At 42.8% G+C, this 25,083-nt stretch overlaps 2 protein-coding genes across 7 annotated transcripts; one reads left to right on the top strand and one right to left on the bottom strand.

The window, feature by feature from the left end:
- Window positions 1-604: 604 nt before the first annotated feature.
- Window positions 605-24,800, bottom strand: LOC117587446 (calcium-binding protein E63-1). 5 transcript variants are annotated; one of them, XM_034278132.1, is made up of 7 exons: window positions 24,649-24,800; window positions 18,598-18,636; window positions 18,483-18,522; window positions 8,806-8,949; window positions 2,912-3,065; window positions 2,702-2,850; window positions 605-1,255 (listed from the first exon to the last, which is right to left on the bottom strand). In XM_034278132.1, the coding sequence occupies exons 2-7, from the start codon at window positions 18,634-18,636 to the stop codon at window positions 1,233-1,235; spliced, it is 549 nt and encodes a 182-aa protein (XP_034134023.1). In that variant the 5' UTR covers window positions 24,649-24,800; the 3' UTR covers window positions 605-1,232. The 5 variants fall into 5 exon arrangements, with proteins under 5 accessions (XP_034134023.1, XP_034134022.1, XP_034134024.1 ...); XM_034278131.1 differs by lacking the exon at window positions 24,649-24,800 and adding an exon at window positions 22,647-23,139; XM_034278133.1 differs by lacking the exons at window positions 18,483-18,522; window positions 18,598-18,636; window positions 24,649-24,800 and adding exons at window positions 12,368-12,672; window positions 13,446-13,681.
- Window positions 20,604-22,528, top strand: LOC117587444 (transcription initiation factor TFIID subunit 6-like). Of its 2 annotated transcripts, XM_034278127.1 has the most exons (5): window positions 20,605-20,705; window positions 20,802-20,859; window positions 20,938-21,605; window positions 21,668-21,840; window positions 21,915-22,528. In XM_034278127.1, the coding sequence occupies exons 3-5, from the start codon at window positions 20,955-20,957 to the stop codon at window positions 22,351-22,353; spliced, it is 1,263 nt and encodes a 420-aa protein (XP_034134018.1). In that variant the 5' UTR covers window positions 20,605-20,705; window positions 20,802-20,859; window positions 20,938-20,954; the 3' UTR covers window positions 22,354-22,528. The 2 variants fall into 2 exon arrangements, with proteins under 2 accessions (XP_034134019.1, XP_034134018.1); XM_034278128.1 differs by having other exon boundaries at window positions 20,604-20,859; window positions 20,911-21,605.
- Window positions 24,801-25,083: the final 283 nt, after the last annotated feature.

Raw genomic sequence — 25,083 nt, 5'->3', positions numbered from 1 at the left:
AATATAAATATTTTTTTGAGTTTTTTCCTCTCTGTCTTTATCAAAAAGGAAATGGGCAAATGCGAAATGCGAAATGAATACAAAACTAATTTGAAACCTTCACGTTGTATGGATGAGTGGAAATTGTGGTGTAACAAAAAGTTATTACTTGTATTACTTTCTGAACTATGGCTAAGCCGGGACGGCAATATGTAATGGACTTTTAATGGATTTTGGCCTGGAATCGTATAAACAGAAACCCAAAGAAATAATTGCAAAATTAATTTGACTAGATTTTTCACTGAATTCATCAATTTTCATCCTCAAATTGGGCTGCTGCATGAATAAAATATTTTTTTAATATATTCTTCTTTAACATTAAATATAATTTTGTTGTTTCTTTCATTTCCAAAGGGTTTACTTTTCCCAACTGAAATAAGTTCTCTCCTGTGGACTTTTTTCTTATACAAATTTTGTTAACATTTATTTGCTTATTCTAACTGTTTGAAAACAACGCTTTTTGTTGGGGGATTTTGAAACACGCATACATTGAAAGCAGCATATGTAACTACATTTAATAAGATACAAATATATGGGATTCACCACTTTATAGTTTTTATTATTATAAATTTTAAATTTTATTATTATGTATGCATGCCCCTTGCTGATGCATCCATCACCCTAAACACAATATCACTCACGCTCTCAGACTTATCCGAATATGAATATTTATGTTCTGTTTTTTCTTTCGTTTTGTTTTTTTTAATGTGTGTGGTGTGTGTTTTGTGTGTTCTTGTGTGTATTATTTATAAATCATTTTTTGACAAAACTTACAAAAATAAATCTACAAAGTTTTCCACTTTATTCTTGGTGGTTTTCCTGCTTCATTAACTTAAATGAATATTATTACTTTTTACAATCGAAAAAACTTTCCAAACTAATTTATGTTGTGTGTGTGTGTGTGTTGGGTTGGTGTGTTTGTGTGTGTATGGGCCTGCCTTGCACTTTCTCCCACGCCTTTTTGTATGTAAATATAATTCTTCATTTAGTTTTTTGTATAAAATATTAAGTAATTTTTTGTTTGCATTCTTTCTCATAGTAATAGTTTTCCGCTTGTCTGAGTATAATCCACAATAGCTTAACACTTGTGTATATGCCTATATGTTAAATGGTTAACCTTTTCCCATTGTTTTCCATTTCTAAGTTTTTGTTTGTTGTTGCTGACCATGCCTCCATTCGTGGGCTGAAATTGCTTACAGCAAAAGTCTCGTAAATTCTGTAATTAAATCAAGATGGAAAAAAAGTTGTTGTCCATTAATTCTAATTGCTGTGCAGCTGGGCCAGAACAATGGATGAGTGCAAAAATGTATGTCAAGCAGCCAACATAACCTCACTCTTTTATGCTAAAGCTTAGGTGGAAAAGTGGTCTGGCAACGCTGAGGACAAATATTTATCACTGGGAATCATTCGCCTTGGCAACTTCTCTACCATTGTAAATGCTTTCATGGATGATACATCGAAACTACACAAAATGTCGCCTTCCCTGTCACACTTTTGCGAGCACCGACTTCGAGTAGGGTCCACCACGTGGCCAATCCGCCGGCACAGTGCAGTGTCAGCAGAATGTACAGCAAAACAAAGCCAAAGAAAAAGTAAGCCAAAGTAAGACTCCGACTATGGAGTACCCTAGATTTTGACTAAGGTTTCCCCTTTGCTGCTGGGATCAGGTTATGAAATCCTGTACACCCTGTCTTAATGCTGCCAGTGCCAAGCTGAATTCCTTTGAGTGCTTATCCCAGCGACAAGAAGAGTAAATAAATTGCAGATGGCTGGCGGTGCGGGTGCGGACTCGTTCGATGGCTGGATGGGTGTGCTGACATGTCAATGCGTTACTTGCACAAGGTCAAAGTATCAACTGGGCTAAAGCGATGGCATATGAACCTAATGATACACTACAAGGGAATTCAGACCACACACACACACACTTACTCATAAAAAGCAATGCACACACGCGCACGCTCTTAGAGCAGAGAACACTCGAGCTCAAAGCTTGTTGGTTTGTGCGTGTTTGTGCATGCCGCAGTATTAGTTTAAGTTTATTAAACCAATTTAGTGCCACCCCAGGGAATGCTGTGCTGCCTTTTTTTCTACCACAGAGAAATAAGAGAGGGAGAGGGGAAAGAGAGAGTGCTTAAAGGTGTTTCCGCTGGTGTAAAGGGAGGGCTACTCGACGGAGATGGAATATGAAGCATAAGAATCGCTGTCAGAGTTTGCTCTGGATGTTATTCCGATATTTAACTACAAATTCGTAAAGTTTTCGTATTGGCTTACATTCAGCAGCAGTAAAGGGTCATAAAAACTTCTGAGATAAACAAGAAAGTGGACTTTTACTCTCTCAGTTTAAGCGCCTTCTGGGCGCAGGTTAATAAACTTTGTCGTTTGTCTAGCTGATTTATGAGCGAATACTTTTGGGCTTGGGTTGGGGCTCGAATAAATATTGACTCAAGGTTATATTTTATGGCAAGACTTGATTAGGGCCCACAGAAAAAGCCGCAACCAGTCACAGTCACAGTCACAGCTGCAGCAGCAGCAGCAGCGGCAACAGGAGCCAAAGCCTCTGGCAGTGCCGCCGTTTTGTGGCGTTTATAAGTGGCTCACTGTGTGTGTCCTTGGGTTTGCTTGACTGCGTCAGCAATGTCCTTTATCGACTGCATTGACTTACCCTCGTAATTGATGCGACCATCCTGATCCAAATCGGCAATGGCCAGCAGCTGCTCCAGCTGCTGCTCATTCAAAGGCTCGCCAATCATTTCCATGGCGGTCTGCAGTTCGTCGCGCGTTATGAATCCATTCCCATCCCGATCGAATACTCTAAACGAAGAGATTAACATATATATATTTGTTTGTAGAGCGGATATACGGATAAACTCACCTAAATGCTGCTATCAAATCCTCGGTGACATCATCGGCCTCGTCCAGGGGCTTGCTGTTGCTGGGATTCGCATCGTGCTGCTGCTGGTCGTCGCGCAGCGCCTGAATTCTGCCCACCCATTGCAGGAACTCGGCCTCGTTGATTAAGCCATTTCCTGTAATTGTATCAACGAAAGATGCAGAGTGAGAGAGTGTGACAGCAAGGCACAGAAGAGAAAGAGAATTTCTAAGCATTTCCACATAAAAAGAGATTTGAGTGCATTTTTTCTTTGCTTGTTTGCACGCTGCAAGATTATGGCTAAAGGACAAGATAGGAAAGGACTCCCTGCCCCAGAAAGTGCAGTGTCTCCAGTTGCTGGCATTAAAAATCCAAAGCTAAATCCTAGAGCCAGAACCTACAAAAAGGGAAGATAACTTTTTTCAGGACTTTTAGCAGAAACTTTTACAATTAAGAGCCAAAGATATGCCAAAGCCAAAGAAAACCTTTGAAGCCATGTCCACGACCTTGACATTTGCCACAGAACGAAAAGGAGAGAAAAACCAGTGGGGAAAAAGGCAAAAGCGGAGAAAGGGAATACCATGGAAACAGTTGGTGTAAATGGGAATGAAAATGAAGTTGAAATCTGCGATAATCTCTGCGGCAATCGCCAAGCGGTTGGTCTGCGGCGAGAGCGGGGAATGGTTGCCTTCTTTTATCATTCTGGCTAGAGCTGGCTAGAGAAAAATTTCCACTTCTAATTGCAATTTGTGTGTGGTTTGTGTGTCTTTTGGGGCTGCGTAGCCGAAATTTGAATTGCTAATTTGTTTGTCATTAAAAAAAGAACTGAAATAAAACCTCAGCATTAGGCATAAGTAATTTAATTATATCTGAAATAAGAAATCCCTGCCGAGTGTTGGGGCTTAGCTCTTTGAAGAGTAATCCCGCATCCAATTACATTTATTTCCATGCCAAGCACACTGCATTTTGGTCTATATTTTCCCAGATTTTCCCACATTTTTTGGGCGATTTTTCCCGTTCAATTCCAGGGTTGTGCTTAGCTTGTTAGTGAAATCCAATCTCTGGCATAGTTGGACACCCCGTTGCCTTGCCAACAATAGAGGAAAAGTGTCAGCTAAAGGCCAACAGAGAGAACGAGGGAGAGGGAGAGGGAGAGGGAGGGACAGCGAAGATGAAGGCCAGAACTGGTCAAATGTAGATATGTGGGCAATTACGAAACGAACTGCTGGCTGTGAGCCGTTGAGTGGCATTTGCTTGTTGGTTTGCCATCAAAAAAGCATTAAAGGTCATAAAACCCAATGCCCGTACTTGAACGAGGACAAGGACTCGGGACTCTTACATCAATTAGACAATGCAGCGACAGCAGCACATCCCAGTGTCCAGTGTCCAGTGTCCAGTGTCCAGTGTCCAGTGTCCTGCGCCTTGGGCGCTACGGAAATGTACATAACAAATTCCTCACACAACTCCGCACTTGGTACAAATATTATTCCATCATATGGCATGATGATTGCTTGGAATATTTGTTCATATGTCGGCATACTCGTACCACCCATCATTGTCATCGTTCTCATTGTTTGCCATTTTCCTGACGTTGCTGCTGCTGGTCTTCCTGCTGCTGTTTCCTCTGACATCTGTGTGACATTTCTGTGTTGGCTGCTTGAAAAATATTTTCATTTGTGCTTAGCGGCCGGCATGCAACCCCGTCAACCTCTTGAGCCCTAAGCTTTGCCTGTCATTTGCCAGGGGAGGAGCTGTTCCGCATTCTTGATCAAGTCTGTCTGTCTTTCCGTGTGTGCTCTTGGCGGAAGATTCATCTTCCTTCAGCAATGCCTATCCTTCTTTAGCCTTGAGATGTTTTCCTTTTCCGCGTATCTTCCGCCTCTTTTCTTTTCTTTTTTTAATACAAAACCAAATGTTTGCTCGCGCTGCACATTATCTCTGGGTCTCTAGCTCTGCCTCTGTGTCTGCCTTCCAAGGATAATGAAAATGACTCTGTTGTGTAGCTGTAGCTGTAGCTGTAGCTGTAGATGTTGCTGCTGCCGTCGACATTGTCGTCGTTTTGTCGTTCCATCTGCAACAAGAACATTCTCGGGCAGCAGAGAGCGTGGGGGCATTCTTTTTGTGTGGCACATTTTGGGCAGTGCCACCGAAATGTTTCCTGCATGCAGCAAGTCCTATTATATTCCATGTGTGTCTTCGTTTCTTCTGTTGCTGCTTGCTCGAGTCGTTAAGCAGAGAAGTGCAAAAATTCCAGAAACTTGGCATTGATCGATGGAAGCGACGGGCTAAAGCAGCTAGAAATGCCACAAATGATCGATAATTGTGTACTTCATCGATAGCATTAGACCATAAACATTCCTGAATTGTTGCACATTGCACACCCACCTCCTATTCCTGGCTCACATTTTCAATCAGCTCTGGGCAATCCCAGATCCATTTGCTGTTGATTAGCCTCTCATCGCTGCCGGGCAACGACAACCTGCAACTGCGGCTGCCACTGTGTTGGTGCATCTGTTTCGGGCACAAATCAATGCCAAATAGAGGCAGTGGCCAGTGCCGGGGCAGGTGCTGTTGTGTGGCAACAACTTCAGGCCAAAGTGTAATCAATTATTGGCAAAATGTACCTGCTGCTGGCTGGCCTGGCTGCTGCTTTCTGTTGCTGCCACGGCTGACCTCATGCCAACGGAAACGGAAGTTGAAACGGCACACGGCAGGGGGGAGGGGGGAGGAAAAATGTGGGTTGGGCCTGTGGCTGTGTGTGTGGGGCTCCTCTTTGATTGTTGCTTTGTGGAATTGGAATTGGCCTCCACCCCGCACCCTCTGAGCACGTGTAATTTGGACACATTTGAGCTGGTAGTAAAACATGCAATAAAAGCTGGCAAACACAGGGAGAGGGAGAGCGGTTAGAGGGCTGGCGACTGCCTGTCTGTGATGGCAAATAAATTACCTTGCTGCTTGGCCATTAATTAAATCTGCCTCTGGCCAACGTTGCGTATGCGCAATGTTACGCTCTGAAGGGATTTCCACACATTTGCTGCTGGAATGCAGTTCAAGGCTCAAACTGAACTTTGAACTTAGCTGCAAGCCCCAGAGCTACACCCACACCCTCTGGGCATTCCTCACTCCCTTTCATGTCTTTTGCCCTTTTGGGGCATTTCTTTTTTGGCAGCCATTTGCCATTTCCATTTCACTTGGCCGGCAAATGCTCAAGGAATTTCTCGGCTTTTCCTTGGGTATTTTAAGCTGTATTTAATTTGGGGCGGGGGCGTGGGCGTGGGCTGCTGCCATTTATGCAGATTTTGCCGTTGGCCTCTTCATTGTGATTCGATTAGAGCTCCATTTCCATTCGATATCGGCCTTGAACGAGTGGCCTGCTGCCTCGACAGTTGTTGCTAATGGGAAATGTGTTTTGCTTTCGAGCTGCCGTCTCCACTCAACACACACGCGGCTGTCCAGTGGCCAGGGGCAAACTAATTTAACATGACAGTGCCTGGCGTTGGCCTCTCCTTTCCACTCCCACACTAACCACTGCCAAATAGGAAATTTTAATGGCTCCTCCCGGCTGTCGTTTATGGCTTTATGTACACCACAAAATCGCTGCCACTTCTGTGCCTACCACACGAGAATCTCCTGCTAGCTGCCGGCAATCCTCAAATTAATTGCATTGCAGCCTAAAAGCATTGACAATTATTTTTAAGCGTCGACCAATGTCCAGTTTTAGCTATAAATTATCAATGCTGTGCGACCGACCTGACCTGACCCCACCACAAATGACTTGACCCCCAGGAGACGGCAAGCCGTAAAGAAAAACTGTTGAATGCTCAACGGACCCCATAAAGACACGCATAAATAAGGACCGACCGCAGCCAGGTGTCCATTTAGCAGCGTCAGAAATTCCAAATCACAGCCGAGCAGACAGACAGCCTCAGAGGGCGACAGGCCGCTGGGTGGTGTCATTGAAACCCATGGAATGTTAATGAAGCCATAAAGTGCACGCTTTCGCCCTAATCGAAATCAAAAAAAACAAACAAAAAACTTCAACAGGGAGACAAAGGCAAAGGCAAAGTTTGTCTTTGTTTAAGGGCTTGCTCGAGCATTTTGTTGCCACTTCTCGGGTTATTTGTGCAGCCAGTTAGGTTTGTGAGAGGCCAATGCAAGTTATTAAATATTTTCCACAGACATAGAATTATATTTACTTCCAGGAAAACTCTTCTTTGCTTCATACAAATGGGGTAAATATCTCTAAAGGCCTGCCTTTGACAGGCACAAATGTACAGCATTCCCTCTGCTCACTTTAAGAACAGTGTTGACAACTGTTGATAAGCTTAGTGTTGGTAAGCGATCGATAGTGTTGCCAAGTCTGCTTTTGTCACAACAAACAACAATGGAACAACAATCAGACGCTAAAGTCGAACCTTTATCAGTACTTTGAACATATTTTTCTATTGTGTTTCGGGCACGTGTCGCTGCCTGTGTTCGCGGCCTGTCTTTCTAGATAAACTTAAAGGATATCCATAGACAGGAGGACATACAATATGTGTGTGTCCATACAAAGCTTGGGGGCGTTGGTGCCGCAACATTTGTCTGTCGGTGGCAGTCATCAAAACAGCTCGGTCGGTCCCCCTTCGCTCTGTTCCTGTCTTCTGTGTACGAATGCCTGTCTGACTGTGAGAAGGCGGTGGCTGTGGCTGTGGCTGTCAGCAACAGTTTGCCTGCTTTATATATGATAAATGTCCGTGTGCCCCAGCTCCGCTGCACTGTACGTGACCTCCTTTAAATTTACAGCATTTGCAGGCAAAGTCTCCCCCATCGATGAGACTGCTAATGCATTGGGCAAATATTGAAGTTACCTGAAGCAAAATGGAGCTTAAATGGAACTCAATATGCCGCCGAGACGCTTGGCACAAATGAGACTTGAGGCAACGCCCATAACATGCACTCCACGATGCATGTACTCTTCATATCTGTATATATTTATGTCTGTTTAAGTGTCCCATAACTGACAGGCACACGTATTCGACTAGACAACAATTGCATATTAATGGGAAAAATTTAATTTTCTGCCAGGTTGCCCTAATTTGATTTAAGTATGCGAAACGCGACGAGCAGCAGTAAGAGGCGAGCTGACATGGAACAAGTAAATGGGGTACATTTTCCATAGACTAAACAAGAATGCAACAAGAGCCGAGAGAGTCAATTGCATTTTCCAACGGCTAAATTAAATAAGAAAAACTTCCGGAACGGCGTGGGACAGCAACAAATTGGCTTAAGGCGGATGTATTTTATATTGTTACAATATAGGAATCAAAAGAAATGTTTTGGTGGAGTTTATTTGACTCGAAGATGCTCTTTAAAGGGATTTTTCCTTAGCGAATAAGAGGAGCTAGTCAGGAAATCAAATACAAGTTGAAAGTCTACTAGGAACCTTCAGAATTTCAATGAATATTTATGTATACCTTTACAATAAAGTACCTCCAGCTGGAAAGGGTATTCCAACAGTTGCTAGCACACTTATTGGGGCCACATTCAATAAAATAACTTCCTCCTATTGCTGCCCTTAGATTCAACTGGGATTTCCTTTGATATTGCCCTATGCCCAAGGGAAAAGGAGAAAAAGGAGAAAAATGAGAAAATAAGTATTACATTTCACCTGCATACTGGCCAAGTCTAAACTTGATTAAATGCCCGCAAAACCACTTGACATGCTCGGCTGAGTTTAATTAACGTTTACAGTCCGACATCGCCAGAGCCTTTCAGCGTCGCTTGAATTATTAAAGCGGACCGGGCAGACCAACCAACCAAGGGCCTAACTGTTGCACTTGGCTGTCCACAGGTGGGCTTTTTGTCAGAGAGACGGCAAACACTTTGTTGCCGTTTTGCTGTTGAGTGACACTCACCTGAATGGCTCGCCTCACGTATGAGATCGTGTATGATTTCATCACGCACATTTATGCCCAGATTCTTGAGCATAAACTGCAGCTCGTTGGCCGTCACGCGTCCGTCACGATTCCTGTCTAATAAATCGAATGCTGTGCGTAGATCTGAAAGATAAATTTCAATAAAATAAATAAATAAACATTTCGAATTAAGAACGAAAATGGCAAAATGCAGCAAGCATATCCCGGAAAGTGCAATCAAGCAGCGATTTCTGGCATTTCGCCTGTCGGAATTGTGTGGTTTCCCACCACAACATTACGTATGCGTCGTGTGGGCGAGGCAAACTATGGGCAAAACTTAAGTCAGTATTTATGTGCATATTAAAGGCAAAAAGGAAAAACTGTTTGCTGTGGAAATGCGTAGTTTCTAAGGATACAGGAACAAGTTCCACCCACGTTCCATGTTCTAGGAGGGAAACCCTGCTTAATGTTTGTTATTTTAGCTCCTACTCATAAAGTCATAAAAATGTGGGGAAAAACATAGCTCAATGGGGTGGCAGTCCCTCCCTTTTGGTGTGTGTTTTTCTACGGCTTAAACTCTCATTCCAGGCGAGGCCTTGCACAATAATTAAGACCTTGTCGCGGCCTTCTCTGTGGCATGCCAAGACAAGACCTCAGTCAATGCCTTGCGGCCACACAAAATTGCTGTTGCTGCTGTCTGCGTCTGACTTTTTTTGAACTCAATGCCAAATCGATCAAACTTGCAGTTGGCTGGCTGCAAAAATCCCAATAAATATTAACGTTGAGCCACAAAACTTATAATTTTGTGCCAACCGCGCTTAACTTTTTGCGTAATTTTGATAAATACTCTGCCATTTGGGTCACGTAAGCTGTGATGGGGGGAGAAACAAGCTTAAAGGTGAACCACTGGAAAACATCTCAAAAGTCGTTGATGGCTTCCGCTGGCATAAAAGATGGCAAGAAGATATGCGAAAATTGCATGTAAATTGCTTTCGGCCACGACGCCTCTTTTCCCTATCGCTTTTTTGCGCCCTTCCCCCCCTCGAACAGAATGTGGAGCACTTCCGTTGCCTTGGCTTTTGTCGAGTGGCCCGAGTTGTGGGTGCCTGTGGGTGTGTGGGCTTTGCATTTGTATAGTTTGTAATTGCACACGTGTTTATTCATCAAATATTGACACATTGACACCAATATTTCACGCTGCAGCGTCTGCAGCATTGCCAGGCACAGGCACAGGCACAGACACAGGTCTGACAGGTGTCAGCGGGACATATTGAGGTTGCCCCCATATTCCGGCGTCCAAGTGATTGACATCTAGTTAAGTTGTAGTCAAATAAATTCGAATTGTTGTCTATTGTTGCAGCGTTGTATGGGCTGCGCTTATCGATTGTTCAGCGTGGAAAATGTCATCACTAATTAGTGATGGAAGATGGAAACGTGTGGCAAATGTCAAGTCAGTGTTGGCAAGAAAAAGTTTTTAATTGCAATATTAGCTAAGGACAAAGACCTTTCTGTCCTCTCCTCCTCAAGGCGAAGCTGAAAGTGCGCTCAGGCAGAAAGTTTGCAATCTGTAAGTGTCGCAAGGAAACTAATTGAAGGGACAGCAGCACTGTCCCTGGGAGTCTGAAATGTGAGTCATTTCCCCCTGTTTGCTGCTGCATTTAAGCCATAGAACTTTGTCGTTAAAACATTTCTTGTTTCGCTCTCGCTCCTTGTTGTCTGTTTGGGTTTTTGTTTCGTTGTCAATGAACTTGATAATTGCATTGCATTGCCCTCCGTTGGCTCTTTAGGGCCAACACATTGGCGGCACCTTCCCCCGGGTCTCATTTGTGGAGTGAAATGTAATTGAGTTGGAAAAACAAACTTGGAAACACACTTGCAGTAGCCCAAAAACGTAGCCAAGCCCAGGGCCAGGGCATGGCACCCCGGGGCACTAAATTGCACTTGCCGTAAATAACGCTTAAAAGTTGAAAGTTCTTGCAGAAACTTTACCAATCCGCCCACACATGCACCCACTCGTACGAATATTGGCAGAAGGGGAAGATTTTCCCAAGAATTGTTGGGACAGTATGCATAGACCAGAGTGGCCATGAGTTGTGGCTTATGGCAGCAGGAAAGGTGTTGCTGTTGTTGGTCTCATCTTGGAATTTGTTCAAGGTTATGGTTCATGCAGATATTATGTGTAATTTATTGCCATGTAACCTTTCAGATTATAGCCCAAACAACCTTTGGTGTTCACATTTTGGTGTTCTGCGCCTAACCCTGACCTCGATTGAATCTCCGCAGAAGCGGAAGTTTTTCCCTGGTTTATGGCCCGATTTTTTATATGTTTTTGCACTGCGAATTTTGCTATCTATTAATAGCCTGCCTGACAGTAAACCATGCTAATCCCCATCCCCTTTCATGTCGGCACAAGAATTGAATTATACGTAACAAAGGGCTGGGGGGATGCTTGAACATTTCGCGCGCGCTTTTCAGCACTTCAAACGTGTCAAATTGAAGTGGGCGTAGGAGTTCGAGTGTCCCCTCTCGCACCACTCTGTGTGTGTTGGAAATACTCTTCGTACTTATTGTACAGCCACACACACTGACCGCCATAAATGTGTGCTTCCGCTCGTGCTCCAATCGAACAGCAATCACCAAAGGCGATAAACAACATGGAGGACTCCCTGCCGAATCATAAAAGTTATGAACATGTAAAACAATAGTAGACTTGGTTGCTTGGTGTGCCAGCGATAAGATACTTTGTGGTAATTCCTAACAAATCATCAGTAAAATATGCAAACAACAGTGAACTAGTAAAAAGTGTTTGATACCCTTGCAGCTTCATGACTGATTTGATCAGTCAAAACTTTTGGCATAAAGTGAGTGCCTAAACAGCACAGGGACAGACGGATTCTTCTCGATGAACAAAAGATCTTTTATGTTCAAAGTTGCACACTTTAGATTAAAATCATAGCACCCTCTGGTAGCGTATTGCAATAACAAACATACAAAATTATCGTGTTGATTAGATTGGCAATGCCATTCGCGTTGTTCTTTTTCTTTGTATTTGTTTTTGTGTTTGCCTTCGTGTGTGGGCGGAGAGGCGGCGGTGATTTGGCATGACACACGACACGACACGACCCTTTGTTGCCGGTTCTCAGCTCCCCATCCCCGTTCCCCCTGCACGGCTGCGCCTGCTCTAATTTGTTTAAACATTGTGCACATGCATGGCATATAGATTTCCAGTGATAATTTTTTGGATGTATCCACAACATCATGTGCTCTGTTAGCACCGCCATAGAAATGCGCAAACACACGACTCAGACTCACGATAGGCAGGCAGAAATTAAGTTTTTAATCTGCTGCAGCACCGTTTAATAAATGTTAAATATAGTTCAAGATTATGGAAATATTCATGCTGACAGATAAGTGGAAAAGTGCTCCCCCCCCCATAAGCACTTTGAAGTGTGAAATGTCTTTAAATTTTTGCTTAAATCAAATGTATTTTTAGAGCAAAGATTGTATTAAAGAATGATAAATATTGTAGCAAGTATTAAATAATCGAAATTGATGTCCGTACTTAGCTCACCTCGCACTTGACTTGCGATTTCTTTGTGATCCATTTCTGTTGCTCTGCGTTCTTTCTTTCTTTCCGTTTGGGTGTCTTCTGTTTAGTGGTTCTCTATAGTATTTATAGATTCAGTGCGCCTCTGGACGCCCGTTTATTTGCACAATTATCTGGCTGTTAAGATGTTCTTTCTTGTAGCTCTTTGCCAATTATTACTTTTAATTGTTTGTGTCTTTTTGCTGCCGTTCAATGGGGCGGGCGATGTGAGTAATTTGCGCGATTTGTTTATTCACTTTCAAAAGTTCTCAAAGTTTTCTCTTCAAAAATAGCAAACAATGGCCATGATTATTGTTGATCTTGGCAGAGCGGCGTATAAGCGAGTATAATTAACCTGATTCTGCATGGATTTCTTTGTGCAACTTCTCCCATCGAAACCTCTCTTAACCTCTCTGCCAGCCCGTGGCATTAATTGCAATTAATTGCACAAACGATGTCTGATGACTGAATGAGGTCAAATGCCAATAAGTTGTTTGGCGCCAGGGTCAGGGTCCTGTACTTAATGTCTGCTTTAACCCTCCCAACATCACACACTTGTCGGCTTTCATCAAATGTGTGTATGGTGGCCCTCATTAGTGAGTGAATTTCCTCGGACTTGATATTTCAATAAACGATTGCCAGTTTTAAAGCCATATTTTCATTGGTGAATGTTGGATGAATGAAATCACAAGATTCCCTTGGACTAAACAGCTTTGACAGCTGTGAAATTTATATCAGATGGGGAAACAATCATTTGCCCTATCAAATTTCCAAGCAAATGACTTTGATTCATATTTATCATGCACCAAAGAATGCTTCTTGTATCATATTCTTACTGAAAAATTAAAGTCTTTAGCAGTTGCAACTATTGTTACCACAAGTGACATAACAGACTCCGTTTGGGGGTCTTGCAGCGGGCCCTCGGACCCAGCCACAGACACAAAATTGCACTTGGAACCCATCCAAAAAAAGAGAACACCACACTTCGATGGACATACACACATTCAATGTGCAAACCAATCAAAACTTTGGCTTATATTATCTCTTCGATTACCCTATAATGAATCAATCTGATGATATTACGCCGCTCTGCCAAGAGGTTCACTGCCCGGAGTCTAAACTTCGAAACTGATAGCCGGATAGTGGAGATAGCGTTGGAAAGGTATGTAGATAGCACACCGATTATAGTCGGGTCTTAGGTTAGTTGTTAGTTGGGGACTAGACCACAGAGTGGGTACTCGAACTCTCCGTCGCGGTCTTCTGTTGGCAATCGCGTCGACTTCGAAACTGAACTGAACGGCACCCAGCGGAACCTCATGAATTGGCAGCAGCTTCGGGTGGGTGGTGTTTGTTCTCCATGATAGGCGGCGGCCCCCTCCATTCGGTTCTGGTGCCGTTAGATGGCGCCTCGGGTTCGTATGGCTTCGGGTTCCGTTCGGTCTCTGGCTTCAGCGAAATTTCATTCAACAAATCTGTTTTGTTTTTGTTGCTGCTTCTGTTTTCATAACGTTCTTCTTCACACGAAGAGAGCCACACAGGCGGAGAGCCAAAGCGAGAGCCTCTTGTGCACTCTTTCCCCTCCACGCTGGAATGCCAGTGGCAAAGTGAAGCGCATTCACGTGATAAGTTCCGTTCCTCTTGTTCTGTGGCTTTTTATTTTGCGCGTTATTTATGAAGGACTGTGCGGGACTTTTTGTGTGCAAAATGCGAGTATGACAAGTGTTCAAAGGCGCATTCCTAATCTTTTATTGTGAATGCTTGACGAGTATTCGATTTTTATGATGCAAACACAGTCCCAATGAAATGTAACACTTTCCACACACATCCAGCAACTTATTTCACCTAAAACCCTACAGCAGACACCCTGTATATAAGCATCTTTGTCAACATCCTATAAGGAGAAATCGCTTTCCAATGACCTTGCTATAAAATCAACAAAAACAAGTGGAATGTAAGCCGTGTGCAGGCAATGGCAAGCAGATGCGTTTCGCCTCTCACTCTCATTCTCTCTCTCTCTAGTATGTTGGAGGGGTAAAGCTCTCTCTGGAACGATTGGAACCGCACCGCCAAAGTCTCTCTTGCATCTCCATCTCTTTTCCACACACAGGGTAAATAAAAATGGTTTGTTTGGCCCAGCGAATATGTGGAACAAAACAAATTGACGAAAAACGGCACGGCTCTGTGCCTGGGCTGGGTGTAAGTGTATGTGTATGTGTATGTGTTTGTGTTTCTGTTTGTGTGTTCAGTTATCTGAGGAGGTGGGAGAGAGCATGGTGTAGAGTGGGTGAACAGTAAGGCGTAAACTACGAATACGTAAGGCGTTTATGCAACGATTTCATTGAATTTTACGTAATTCACAATTAAATCGTGATACAAAATGGATTTACGTGGAATTCGATTACTGCTTTCTGCTAATTAAAAGAGTTCCCTCCCACAAAGACTTGGAAATATTTTTGTAGTTTGCTTGCTTTTCGGACAAATGAGTTGTAATCCGTTAAAAGAGGCCTGTCCGCCCTTGTCTTCGTTGTATTCCTGTATTCCAACCTCATTGTACACCAACTTTTTAATGAAAATTAATTGTTCAAAGTTTGTAGAACAAAAGAGAGAACAGCAGAAAATGCAAGCCAAAAACCAAACAATAAACTAATTCCGCATCGAGCTCTCAATATATAAAACTCTAGTGCAGGGCTAAACACAAAATACGTCGCAATAAGAACTTTCACAGACCAGATTAAGGCGTAAATTGTGTTTGGAATAAAGTATAGCAGGGGGCTCGGCCCGGCTCGGTTCGGAATAATGAGGTCACGTGCCCAGGCCAGAGGCCATGCCACCCACCCGGTGGGCGCCAGTGCCCGGATTTTATTGCCTAATACCCAGTCACAATCCCTAACTCTCTCTTTCTTCAGGAGTTGCTTTTCGATTTTCACGCTTTAAGTGGGAAAAAGTGCACCATAAATTTGATATTTACGATGCGATGGCCATTTAGAGATGCGTTTTCACTCAACCATATTTTCTTTTATGCTTTTTGTCAAGAGCTTTGACGCTACTCAACTGTATCGAGTGTTCCCACCCACTCTATGAAAGTGCAGCCTCCGCTGCTTCAAGGACCTGCATTAATATTCAAAAATCAATCCCCGGCCGATGCCGCTGCCATCATCAAAATATTTCAAACCCAAAACGTGCCGGGTGAATGGTTTGAATATACAAAATATAAGGCGAGGGGGGTGCAAGTGGGTTGCAGGAGTGCAATGGAGTAGTAGGAGTTAGGAGTACTGCAGAGTCACGCACAAACTCGTAAGCAGACATCAAATAAAATGACTGGTTTCGTTTCATTTTGATATTCAATCCATTTACGTGACCAAATTTAACTCTTGCATATAAATTTATACTTTAAATTTAAATTTAATCCTGAAAATTCAAGTGCTAATAAAGAGCTAAATGCTGAATGAAAATATTTTAACTTTATGGTAGCCAGCAGTAGCCTGAATTCTTTGTATTCCGTGACATTTAAAGTTCGATGGAAACTTTATAGCCACCAAACTGTCTCATTTTTCGAAGTCTCCTTCGCATATTTTCCGGCTAATTGGGATGCCTTTCATAACGCAGCTCGAGTGTCAAGCTCGAGCACTTTGTGGCATAGGAATAAAAAACCGCCAGAGTGGCGCAACCATAAATCAAAAACAAAAAAAAACAAAACAAAAAATTGAAAAAGGAAAAGCGTAGAATATTGTGGCGGCCGCTGTCTGTCATCCTTCATCAGCGGAGAAAGGAAAGCGGCAACAAATTAACTGCCAGGCCCACCGCCCATATCCCAACGCCCAACGCCCACTTGCCAAAGTCACACATGCACAGAGACACGCACAGACACGCACGCAAACGGAGATAAATTGTCAAGCGATAAGTGTCAGAAAGAGAGAGTGAGAGAGAGAGAGAGTAAGAGAGCGGGGGGAAGAGAGCGGAAGGAAGAGAGCGGGAGGAAGAGAGCGACATACGTGGCTGGTGACAAACGTTTAATTAGTTTTACAAGTGTGTCGACAAATTGATGTCGCTCTGTCTCCCAAAGTGGATTTGCTGTCACCTCTGTGCCTCGGTGACAAATTAGCAATTTTTGGCTGTGCTGTAATCAACACAATCGGTGGTATCGATAGCCGCTCGACCGATAGTACGTCTAAAGTTCGCTTTCAAGTTTACGGCTCGCGGCACACGGCTCGGAAGTGCTTTTGGCCAATACTCACACTTATCATCTTTGCTCATATTTCCAATAGACGCTAATTTGGTTTCCAGTGGAGTGCTGATGGATCGTAAGGGATGACTGCGATCAATCAAGGCTGAAGAGACACTCGGGAAGAAACACTTCTAACCGCTGTATAGTCTGACAATACTCTGGTTAAGGCTCGAAATGCTGCACGAGTGCCAACGCTTACCGCTTGCCGCACGATTTATCTACGAAAACTCCAAGATAATGAATGACTGGAATGAACCGACTTTTGCTAGGGTTCCCTTCTCTCTCTCTCTTTGTATCTGGGTGTGCCCATGTGTCTGTGCTACTACTATATTGTATTATATTTCATTTCAGATAACTCGCTTATCAGTTATCAGCTGATGGCAGCACCCAAATCTGGGTGGGAGCGTTGTTGAGATGGGCCCGAGGGGGTCTGGGATGGGCCAAGTCAAGCAGTTGTCTGATTTCTATATGGCGTAATACAGTAATACGGGCATGTGCACTATTTGCTCTTATTAATTGTTCTTATTCGAGTTCTTATCGCAGATTTCACTGTTGTCACATTGTTGAACGACAGACAACACTTTGAGAGGGGCCTTAGCCTCAAAACCAAAAGCGTTGAATGGGTTTGTCTTGGTTTTCATATGAGATATGTAGTACTTCTATAATTTTCCACTAGTAATGCTAAAAAAGCAATAACACATTTTATGGTATGATTGATAAATTATTATTATTAATGAACAGGTGATAATATTTACTACCCAAACGATATGAGAGGGATAGGCTTTAGGAGAGAGAGTCATACTGTTGGTACCCTACAATATGCCGATTATGCTTTGAGAGAGAAAGATGAAGATAGCAAAAGAAAACTGGCGTATAATAATAGATAAAACAGATGGCTTGGGTCTTGTTTGTTGAGTATGGAAAGTACCATCAAATGGTTTTGCATCTTTCACCTAAAAAGGTTATACCTTTCCACATTAATACGATTTTATCAGATCAACACAGCCATAAAATCCAGTCCAGCAGTGACTCACATCAGCTACTTGGATATTAACAGTCTGACAGGGCAGTGTCATGTGAAAGTGTCCAAAGTGATTTAAATATGATCACTTTTGCCCGAGATTCATTTTGCCTGTCATCCAAGAAATGTGTTGGCCAGGAACCAAGAGCATCTTATCTGATTCGCGATAAATGTCTATAGCCATGAGCGTGCTTTATTTTGCACAATAATAATCGGCAGCTGTATGGCAAGTATCTGCATCTTTGTTTTCTATACTCGTGCCTTTTATTTCCCCGCTAATGGGTCACGTGATGTGCGGGTGTCAGCTATCTCCAACTCCGCCTCAACTGCTGCCTTCATTCGTAGTAATGGCCACCACCTATGTGGTCCCAAAAAGAAGGAGGCGCGCGTTAATTAAACTTCACGTCGATTATGGCTATCACGATTAGATTATAGCCGCATTTCTGCAGTCGTTTGTTGTTTTTAGAAAGCCAAAATAGTTATAAAAACACCTCAAAGAGTGTACACGGCTCGAAATATCCATCTATCTTAATGTGCCAGTGCACCTGTCCCGTACCGTCCCGATCGGCAGCTCGGGACCTAAAATTATATCAGCTGCACACTTCGAATTATATTTTTAGCAAAACATGAAAAAGGCGGCCAGCATTTAGGCCAGTCTAAATTTGTACACAACATTGCAGTTCGATGTTCTGTAAGCAGATTACGTGTACGAGCCTTATTCGCCATCAATTATAAGCTGTATAAACCACAATTCTGTTCGCGACTTAACATCAGAGGTCACTGCTTCCTACTCTCTTTGTTTTTGCTTAAACATTTAATTTTATTGTTGATTTTCGTTGACTTACCTGTAATTTCCACCTCTGTAAAAGGTTTCTTTTTGACAGCCTGCAAAACGAAAGTAAAAATCAAATAGATTAAGAACCAAAGAAGACGATTTTTTCGGCATTATATTGCGTTTACCTTGGTGGCTCGCTTGCCCAGCAGTGCTGTGCCCAGCATCTGTAAAATAAACACACAAAAAAATACATATTAAAAATACACTCAAGAGAAAATGTTAGTTGAGTTGGGGGAGCAAAAGTGTTGCATAGTTTTGAGCTGAAAAGTCTTGGCTGCGGGATGCAGGGATGGCAAGGTACGACATGGGGCAGGCAGGTGAAGCTATTTGTGTTTTTCTTTTACATCGTATACTAAAAGACTAAGAGAGATTTTGATTATTACGTTGTTATTTAGCACCCAATCTACTTATATTCAATTTGGGAACAAGGGATTCCTAGCATTCGTGCAACAAAGACCCCAGAGAATTGCAACTGCAGTAGAGATCACTCGGATGGGGCTAGCTTATGTACAAGTTAATTAATTGTGGGTCTTTGGGGGAAATGTTTTTGTAATTATCCATTGTTTTGCAAGTATTTCGGCCACAACGAGTGCGCTAAAAATAAACATTCATAAGTATAAATTGCCAAAATACTGAGTATATATTTGTGTATAATTCAATTTCAGATTTAAATATGAAAGAGTTGCCCATGTGGAGGCACATTGCAAATTCTGATTTATTTTTGGCTCAGTGAAATGAAACGAAAATCGATTAGCGCTTAATTCAATCATGTCTGAATTTGTTTATTTCGTGTCACGATTTATTTTGTTTTGTTTTCAATTTTGGTTATATTTTAAGTGAATTTAAGGTGCAGAAATATCCATTGGTGGGTTGTTTTAGGCGAAAAGGATAGCTAAATGTCTACTGGCATTAAATGTTTTGTGCTTTACTTCCTTTATTGCTTGCTAAGTTCATCTTTTTATCGAACTAAAGCTGAATAAAATAAACATTTTGGTAATTATTATGCAGCAGATGCTCTCAGGGTTCGAACGGCAACTGTGTAAAGCCTTGGCCCAGGTCAGTTACCTCCGACCCCACATACAACAGTTGATCAAATAATGATTCAGGCACAGCTCACGTGCCACATGGCATAAACTGGAAACAAATAAATAAATTCACACAAAGACTGACATCTAAAATACTCGCTTAATGGCATGTCTTGTTGACACTTTTCCACTACAATTTAGCAGCTTTCTGTTCGTATTTTGTATACATATGTGTATAAATTCTATAATCACTTTTTTGTGCCTTGCCAGCAGCATAAATTCTGCGTCTTGTTTGTCAACATTTTGATGGTCTTGTTAGCCCTGAATGAACATAAGTATCTACCTACTAATAAATATTTTCCCTGGCTAATATCCTTCATAATTTGTTGCATGAATTTCAAATATACAAAATCGAGAGAAAAGTTAATAATTTGCCAGTGTTTAGATTGGGAGCGTATATATACATCTATATATTCCGATAAACAATCAACTTTTTAGTGCGATGAACAGCATTGAAACGCATTTCGAATGCCCAAAGACTTGGACATTAAGCTGGACCACTATGGGCCATCTCCTATGCCGTAATGAGTCCCGGGTCTCTCGACTCCGTCACGACAACGCGAACACAAAAAGCCAATTTGCCAACAGCCCAACTATATATAGACATATGTGTGTGTATATCCCATACATAGATGTGTGGCTGTCTGTGCACTTTAATGATGTGTTCTGGCTACAATGTTATTGGCTGCGATGCGACAGAGACGCGTTTTATGGCCCGGCCCCCATGGGTGAAATGGTCTGTAATGTTGTCGAACGACTTGAGCGGCGTTTATCGTTGGCAAGTTTTTAGTTATTCCCCATTTGCTTGTTTGCTTACATTTCAAACAATTGACTATAACGGAGGAAAGGTGAAACTTTGTTGCTTTGAAACTTAACCCTTGTGCCCACAATGAAAGATACTTGTAGATGAAACCTATACAAAAGAGTAAAGTAGATAAATAAACACAAATCACACATCATATTCTCTTGCAAGAATACCTCTAATATCTGATTGTAACTGAACTAGTTGGCAACTCTGTTGATTGTCATCAAATCATGCGAAGTTGGCTGTGCGTAAAGTTAACTTCCGACAGGAGCTAGACCTTTTAGTCATTCAGTTTTCCATTTTCAATGTGCAAACCACATCACAGCCATCAGCTCTCAAAAAAGTACATTTTTACTTGTGAATTTTGTTGCTTTATTGTTGAAAAAAGTCCCGATAGAAGTCAGAGAACTTATGAAACTTATGAAAATTCTGATTCCAGAGGGAACTTGAACGCAGAACGAACGGCTGATCCAATCAAATTGAATTGCTTTTTCCAGGTAAGTCTGCGCGCTGCTGTCCGCCGAGCCTAAGCAAAAATCTTCTTTTAGTTTTTAAATCTTTTCCATTTCCAAAAGGTCTTCAGTAGCGAAACATGACAGGCAGCGGAGCAGATGATATCAGAGAGTTATTGCTTTCGGCCACAACAATGAGAGCCATTTACAAGACGGCCACAGGCGGGGATCTCAGCGATGAAGTGGCTCAAGCTATTGCCCAGGACATGAGCAGAGATGTTTTTGGAATGCTGGAGACTATCGAGGCATATGCATATCACAACCGCAGCGATCAGATAACGGAGGAAGACGTTCGCAATGCACTCAAAGATGACGCCGACTATGCCAATGATATGGGTTTTCAGCTCGATCAGGCTTATCCTTTTCCTGGAATGGGCGGGCAGGGGCAAGCTCCTGCCACGGCGGAGACAGCTGCCAGCATTACTGGCTGGCAAGGAGAGGAGGCAGAGAAAATACAGCCACCCAATAAATTTCCGCTCACCAAGGAGCAGCAGGACTTCTACAAGAAAGTCATGGCAGCCTGCTTTGAATCGCACGAGGATGTGCGCGCCAAGGCGATCAAGTCAATGGAAGTAGATCCAAGTCTAGAGGCTATACTGCCCCAGTTGATCACGAGCATGATGAACAGCATCAAGCGCGGTTTCTGTGATAACGATATAGCTGTGTGCTTCACTGTGATTCATATGGCAACAGCTCTGGCCAAGAATAAAAGCATCTCCTTTGACCAAAGTGTGAGTGGTGCATATCGAGTGCAATCAGTGACTAATTAATGATTATTGTCTTGCATTTGCAGTTCTATTTCATTCTACCCGGCATACTCTCGTGCATTCTCATTCAGCACGAATTCGAAAGGGTTGACGTTGAGGGCGATGAGGTACACTGGCAGCTGCGGGAAATAGCAAGTGAATTGATGGGCGATATTGTGCGAGTCGACAAGAACTACAATCTGCTCGATCGAATTATTAGGTGAGCCACTGACACGGACACGCTCCTCGCTCCTTGCTCCCCCTTGTGCATAATTTAGTTTGCATGCATTGCAGAATTTTAAGTATGGGCCTCTGCAATCACGAACATTTATTAACGATTTATGGTGCCGTCATTGGCTTTGGCCAATTGGGAAGTTGTGTCGTAGAAACCTATTTGCTGCCTGAACTATCCAAGTTATCGGAACTGCTGTACGCTGGAGACAAGCACCCCCGCTTTGAGCAGGGAGCCATAAAGAAGATCTGGTCTCGATTGATTAGGATTTGTGCTCCGATCGTGAAATCAGTGACCGATCCTCCCGATCGCTTGGACAACTATCTTGAACGCTATGGCCGCATCGGAGAAGAATTGTACGGAGTAGTTATTGGAATTCGTGTCACGGAGCACGAAGCAGCCCTAGAACTAACAACCAACTTAGTATTAGAAGTAAAGAAAAAAGCTCAGTTCCCGGTTTCATTGCAGTCCGCAGGCGAAGTAATGGAAACGTCCGACTGACTTCAGACGATGTAATACTCTCACTCGCAACTTAAATTTACTAAATAATATTGTTATTATTGCAATTTATTTATAGCCAGCGCGCAGAGAGCAACAAATATTAATATTTGCCACTAATAAAGGAAATAAACAGATTGTGGTGTGTGCATGGGAGGCAGCTTTAGCACCTGACAGGCGGAGAACGAAAGCGATTAAGCAAATATTTAGATAAATGCGAGATCGGTTCGGTGTGGTGTGGTGTGTGGCATTCAATGGATCTATCTACAAGGTTCAAGGGTGCAGTGAGTACTCACCTTCAGCTGATGACGTAGACCACTCATGGGGCTCATTCAATATCGATAAAGCCGGAGATGTGGAGGAGCTACTCGCAAGCAAAGCGTACAGCAAGTGAGTGTTGTTTTGGTGTGCCGGTGGCTGGTGTGCTCTGTGGCGTGTGTGTGATTTTCTGCCTGGTGTGGGTGGGTGCCGCTTTTGGCCTAGTTTCTGTGCTTGTTATTTATCGCTTATTTACTTAAATGGCACCTAAAGCGGCTTTAAATGTATTTATTTTCGCTTGTCGGCTCTGTTCACACACTTTTGTAGGTATTTTGATTAACTTTTCAACTGAACTCCAAGAATTTCTGATAATATTTTAGATAAATAAAATCCTTCGGCGATTATTAATGTCTTGTTTGCTTTTTTGTTTGTGCGCAGTAAATGTATATTTGTCGCTTTGGAATTTCTTGTATTTAATTTACTGACTCGATGTCGATGCGCGCGCGGCACTGTCGACGATCGTCTCGCCACGGAATCCCAAACAATATTGAACAGTCTGCGGCGCTCCAACGAGCACGAAAAGCTGCCAAAAAATGAACAGTGAAAAGTTCGGAGAGAGAGCGCCTCTCTCGGAGATCTGACGGCACCGAAATTTTGAAATCTTGCCTCGTTCTGGGGGATTGCCATTTTGTTAATTTGAATTTTTGTTGATTTATTTTCAACGATTTCTTAGCCTGTTCTCGCGCATTGTCAACAAGCTTAGCCGGCATCGCATTTGGATCTTGTGACGCTGCGGATTTTAGGTATCTAAATAAATATTAGTGCCATCGGAGCTCGGCAAAAGAAGGTTTGGCAAACATTTGTTGCTCTAAGCAAGTAGAAATTTTGTTTCTAGGCAAATAATCAGCTTGAGGTGTAGGCAGGCAGGCAGGCAGCAAAGGTTATATTTAGTCGAACGCACAGTATCGTGTCATTCAACCCGGTTGCACAGCATTGCAAGTGCGTTCGTGTGCCACACTGCGTATGGTTTATTTTTAACGATTGACAAACACTCCGGCCCCAGGAAACTTGGCAACGGCAACACAGACAGAGCATCTTTGATAATTTTAATTAGGCAGCTGTCGTGGACCGTTCAAGCGGTGCAGGTAAGGCGTCTAAAGCTGACACATTTGCTCACACTCTGGCAAAAGGGTGAGTGGGGTTGTTCTTCTCTGGCATTGCAGGGAAGCTCCAACAACATGAATTACGAGTACAACTCAATTCGAGGGAGTGACAGGCTTTTGGGGTTGCATCAATCAACGTTTCGTTTGGTGAGTTATCGATCAGTGAAGGGATCAGTGAATGACTTTCTCTCAATGGAAAACCCAGACATCCTCCTGCAACCGGAGGAAACCAGAAACCGATTCGGTTTCATTCGGTTTGGAGTGTTTACGATCACATTATCAGTTCAGTTCATAAAAGCGTCGGACAGCTTTTTTAGCTTATTTATTTATAGGAATATTTCTCGGCAAATATGTGTATTAAATTTTGCCACGCGTTAATCAGTGAAAAGGGAATTTTCCCGCTAGCGAAAAATCATTTTGCTCTTTAGCCTTTATGCGCCTCCTCATGGATTTCCAATGTAAATATTTACAATGTTTATTTTTAAACCATATATCGTATATATATTTTTCTATGCCCGCCGTGCAAGTTATGATCGTGCCAGCTAAGTATTATGAAACGTTCACAAAACGAATTATTGTATTTTGATCGTGCTTTTCTCTGGGAATCATTTACAAAGATCGCTTTAACGGGCTGTTGATGACTATGGAAACGCTTGAGCGATACTTGGCTAGTTGGAAATGTCACACTTAATTCCGGCCTTAATGGCTGTTGAAGTGATATCATCGGAGATGCTACAACATTCAAATGAATTGCTATTGCTGCCAAGCGAAGCATGAAAAGCATTCAAGGTCAAAAGGCGGCTGGAGCGTTGCCATAGCAAAGCGATTTGCAGGCAACTAAACTGGCAATCTACCCTACAATAATGCACACACTTACGGCGAGCGGATTTGTACTGTTATCCTCTTGTTCCGCAATTTTGAACAACGCAAAGACACGCACAGACACGCACGAGGGAGAGCCACGAAACTTGGAGAGCGCGAGGAGAGAGTGGGACAGCAATTGGCCCCTTTTTTTTGCAGCTGTACCGTTGTGTTGCCGCCTCGCAGACACTTTTTGTACTGCTCACAAATTTGCGGTTGTCTCTTCGACTTGTCAGCTCCCAACGCGACAATATCCACCACATGCGAATGATCGGTTAGACGCCACGCCAATCACATAAATAAAAGTCCACAAGCGACACGGTCCTAAACGAGATGATCATTTGCATGCCAAACAAATCCGTGATGTGGGTGGCACTAGCAGACTTCTCTTGCTCTGTACCGTTTATTGGAAAGTACCGTAGCGTGGGATTTCGTGCTGATCTGGCAATGT

Source organism: Drosophila guanche, unplaced genomic scaffold (assembly GCF_900245975.1).
Source record: "Drosophila guanche unplaced genomic scaffold, DGUA_6, whole genome shotgun sequence".
Classification (NCBI taxonomy): Eukaryota; Metazoa; Arthropoda; class Insecta; order Diptera; family Drosophilidae; genus Drosophila; species Drosophila guanche.
The sequence above is the reverse complement of the archived record's forward strand: the minus strand, read 5'-3'. Positions and strand labels throughout refer to the sequence as shown.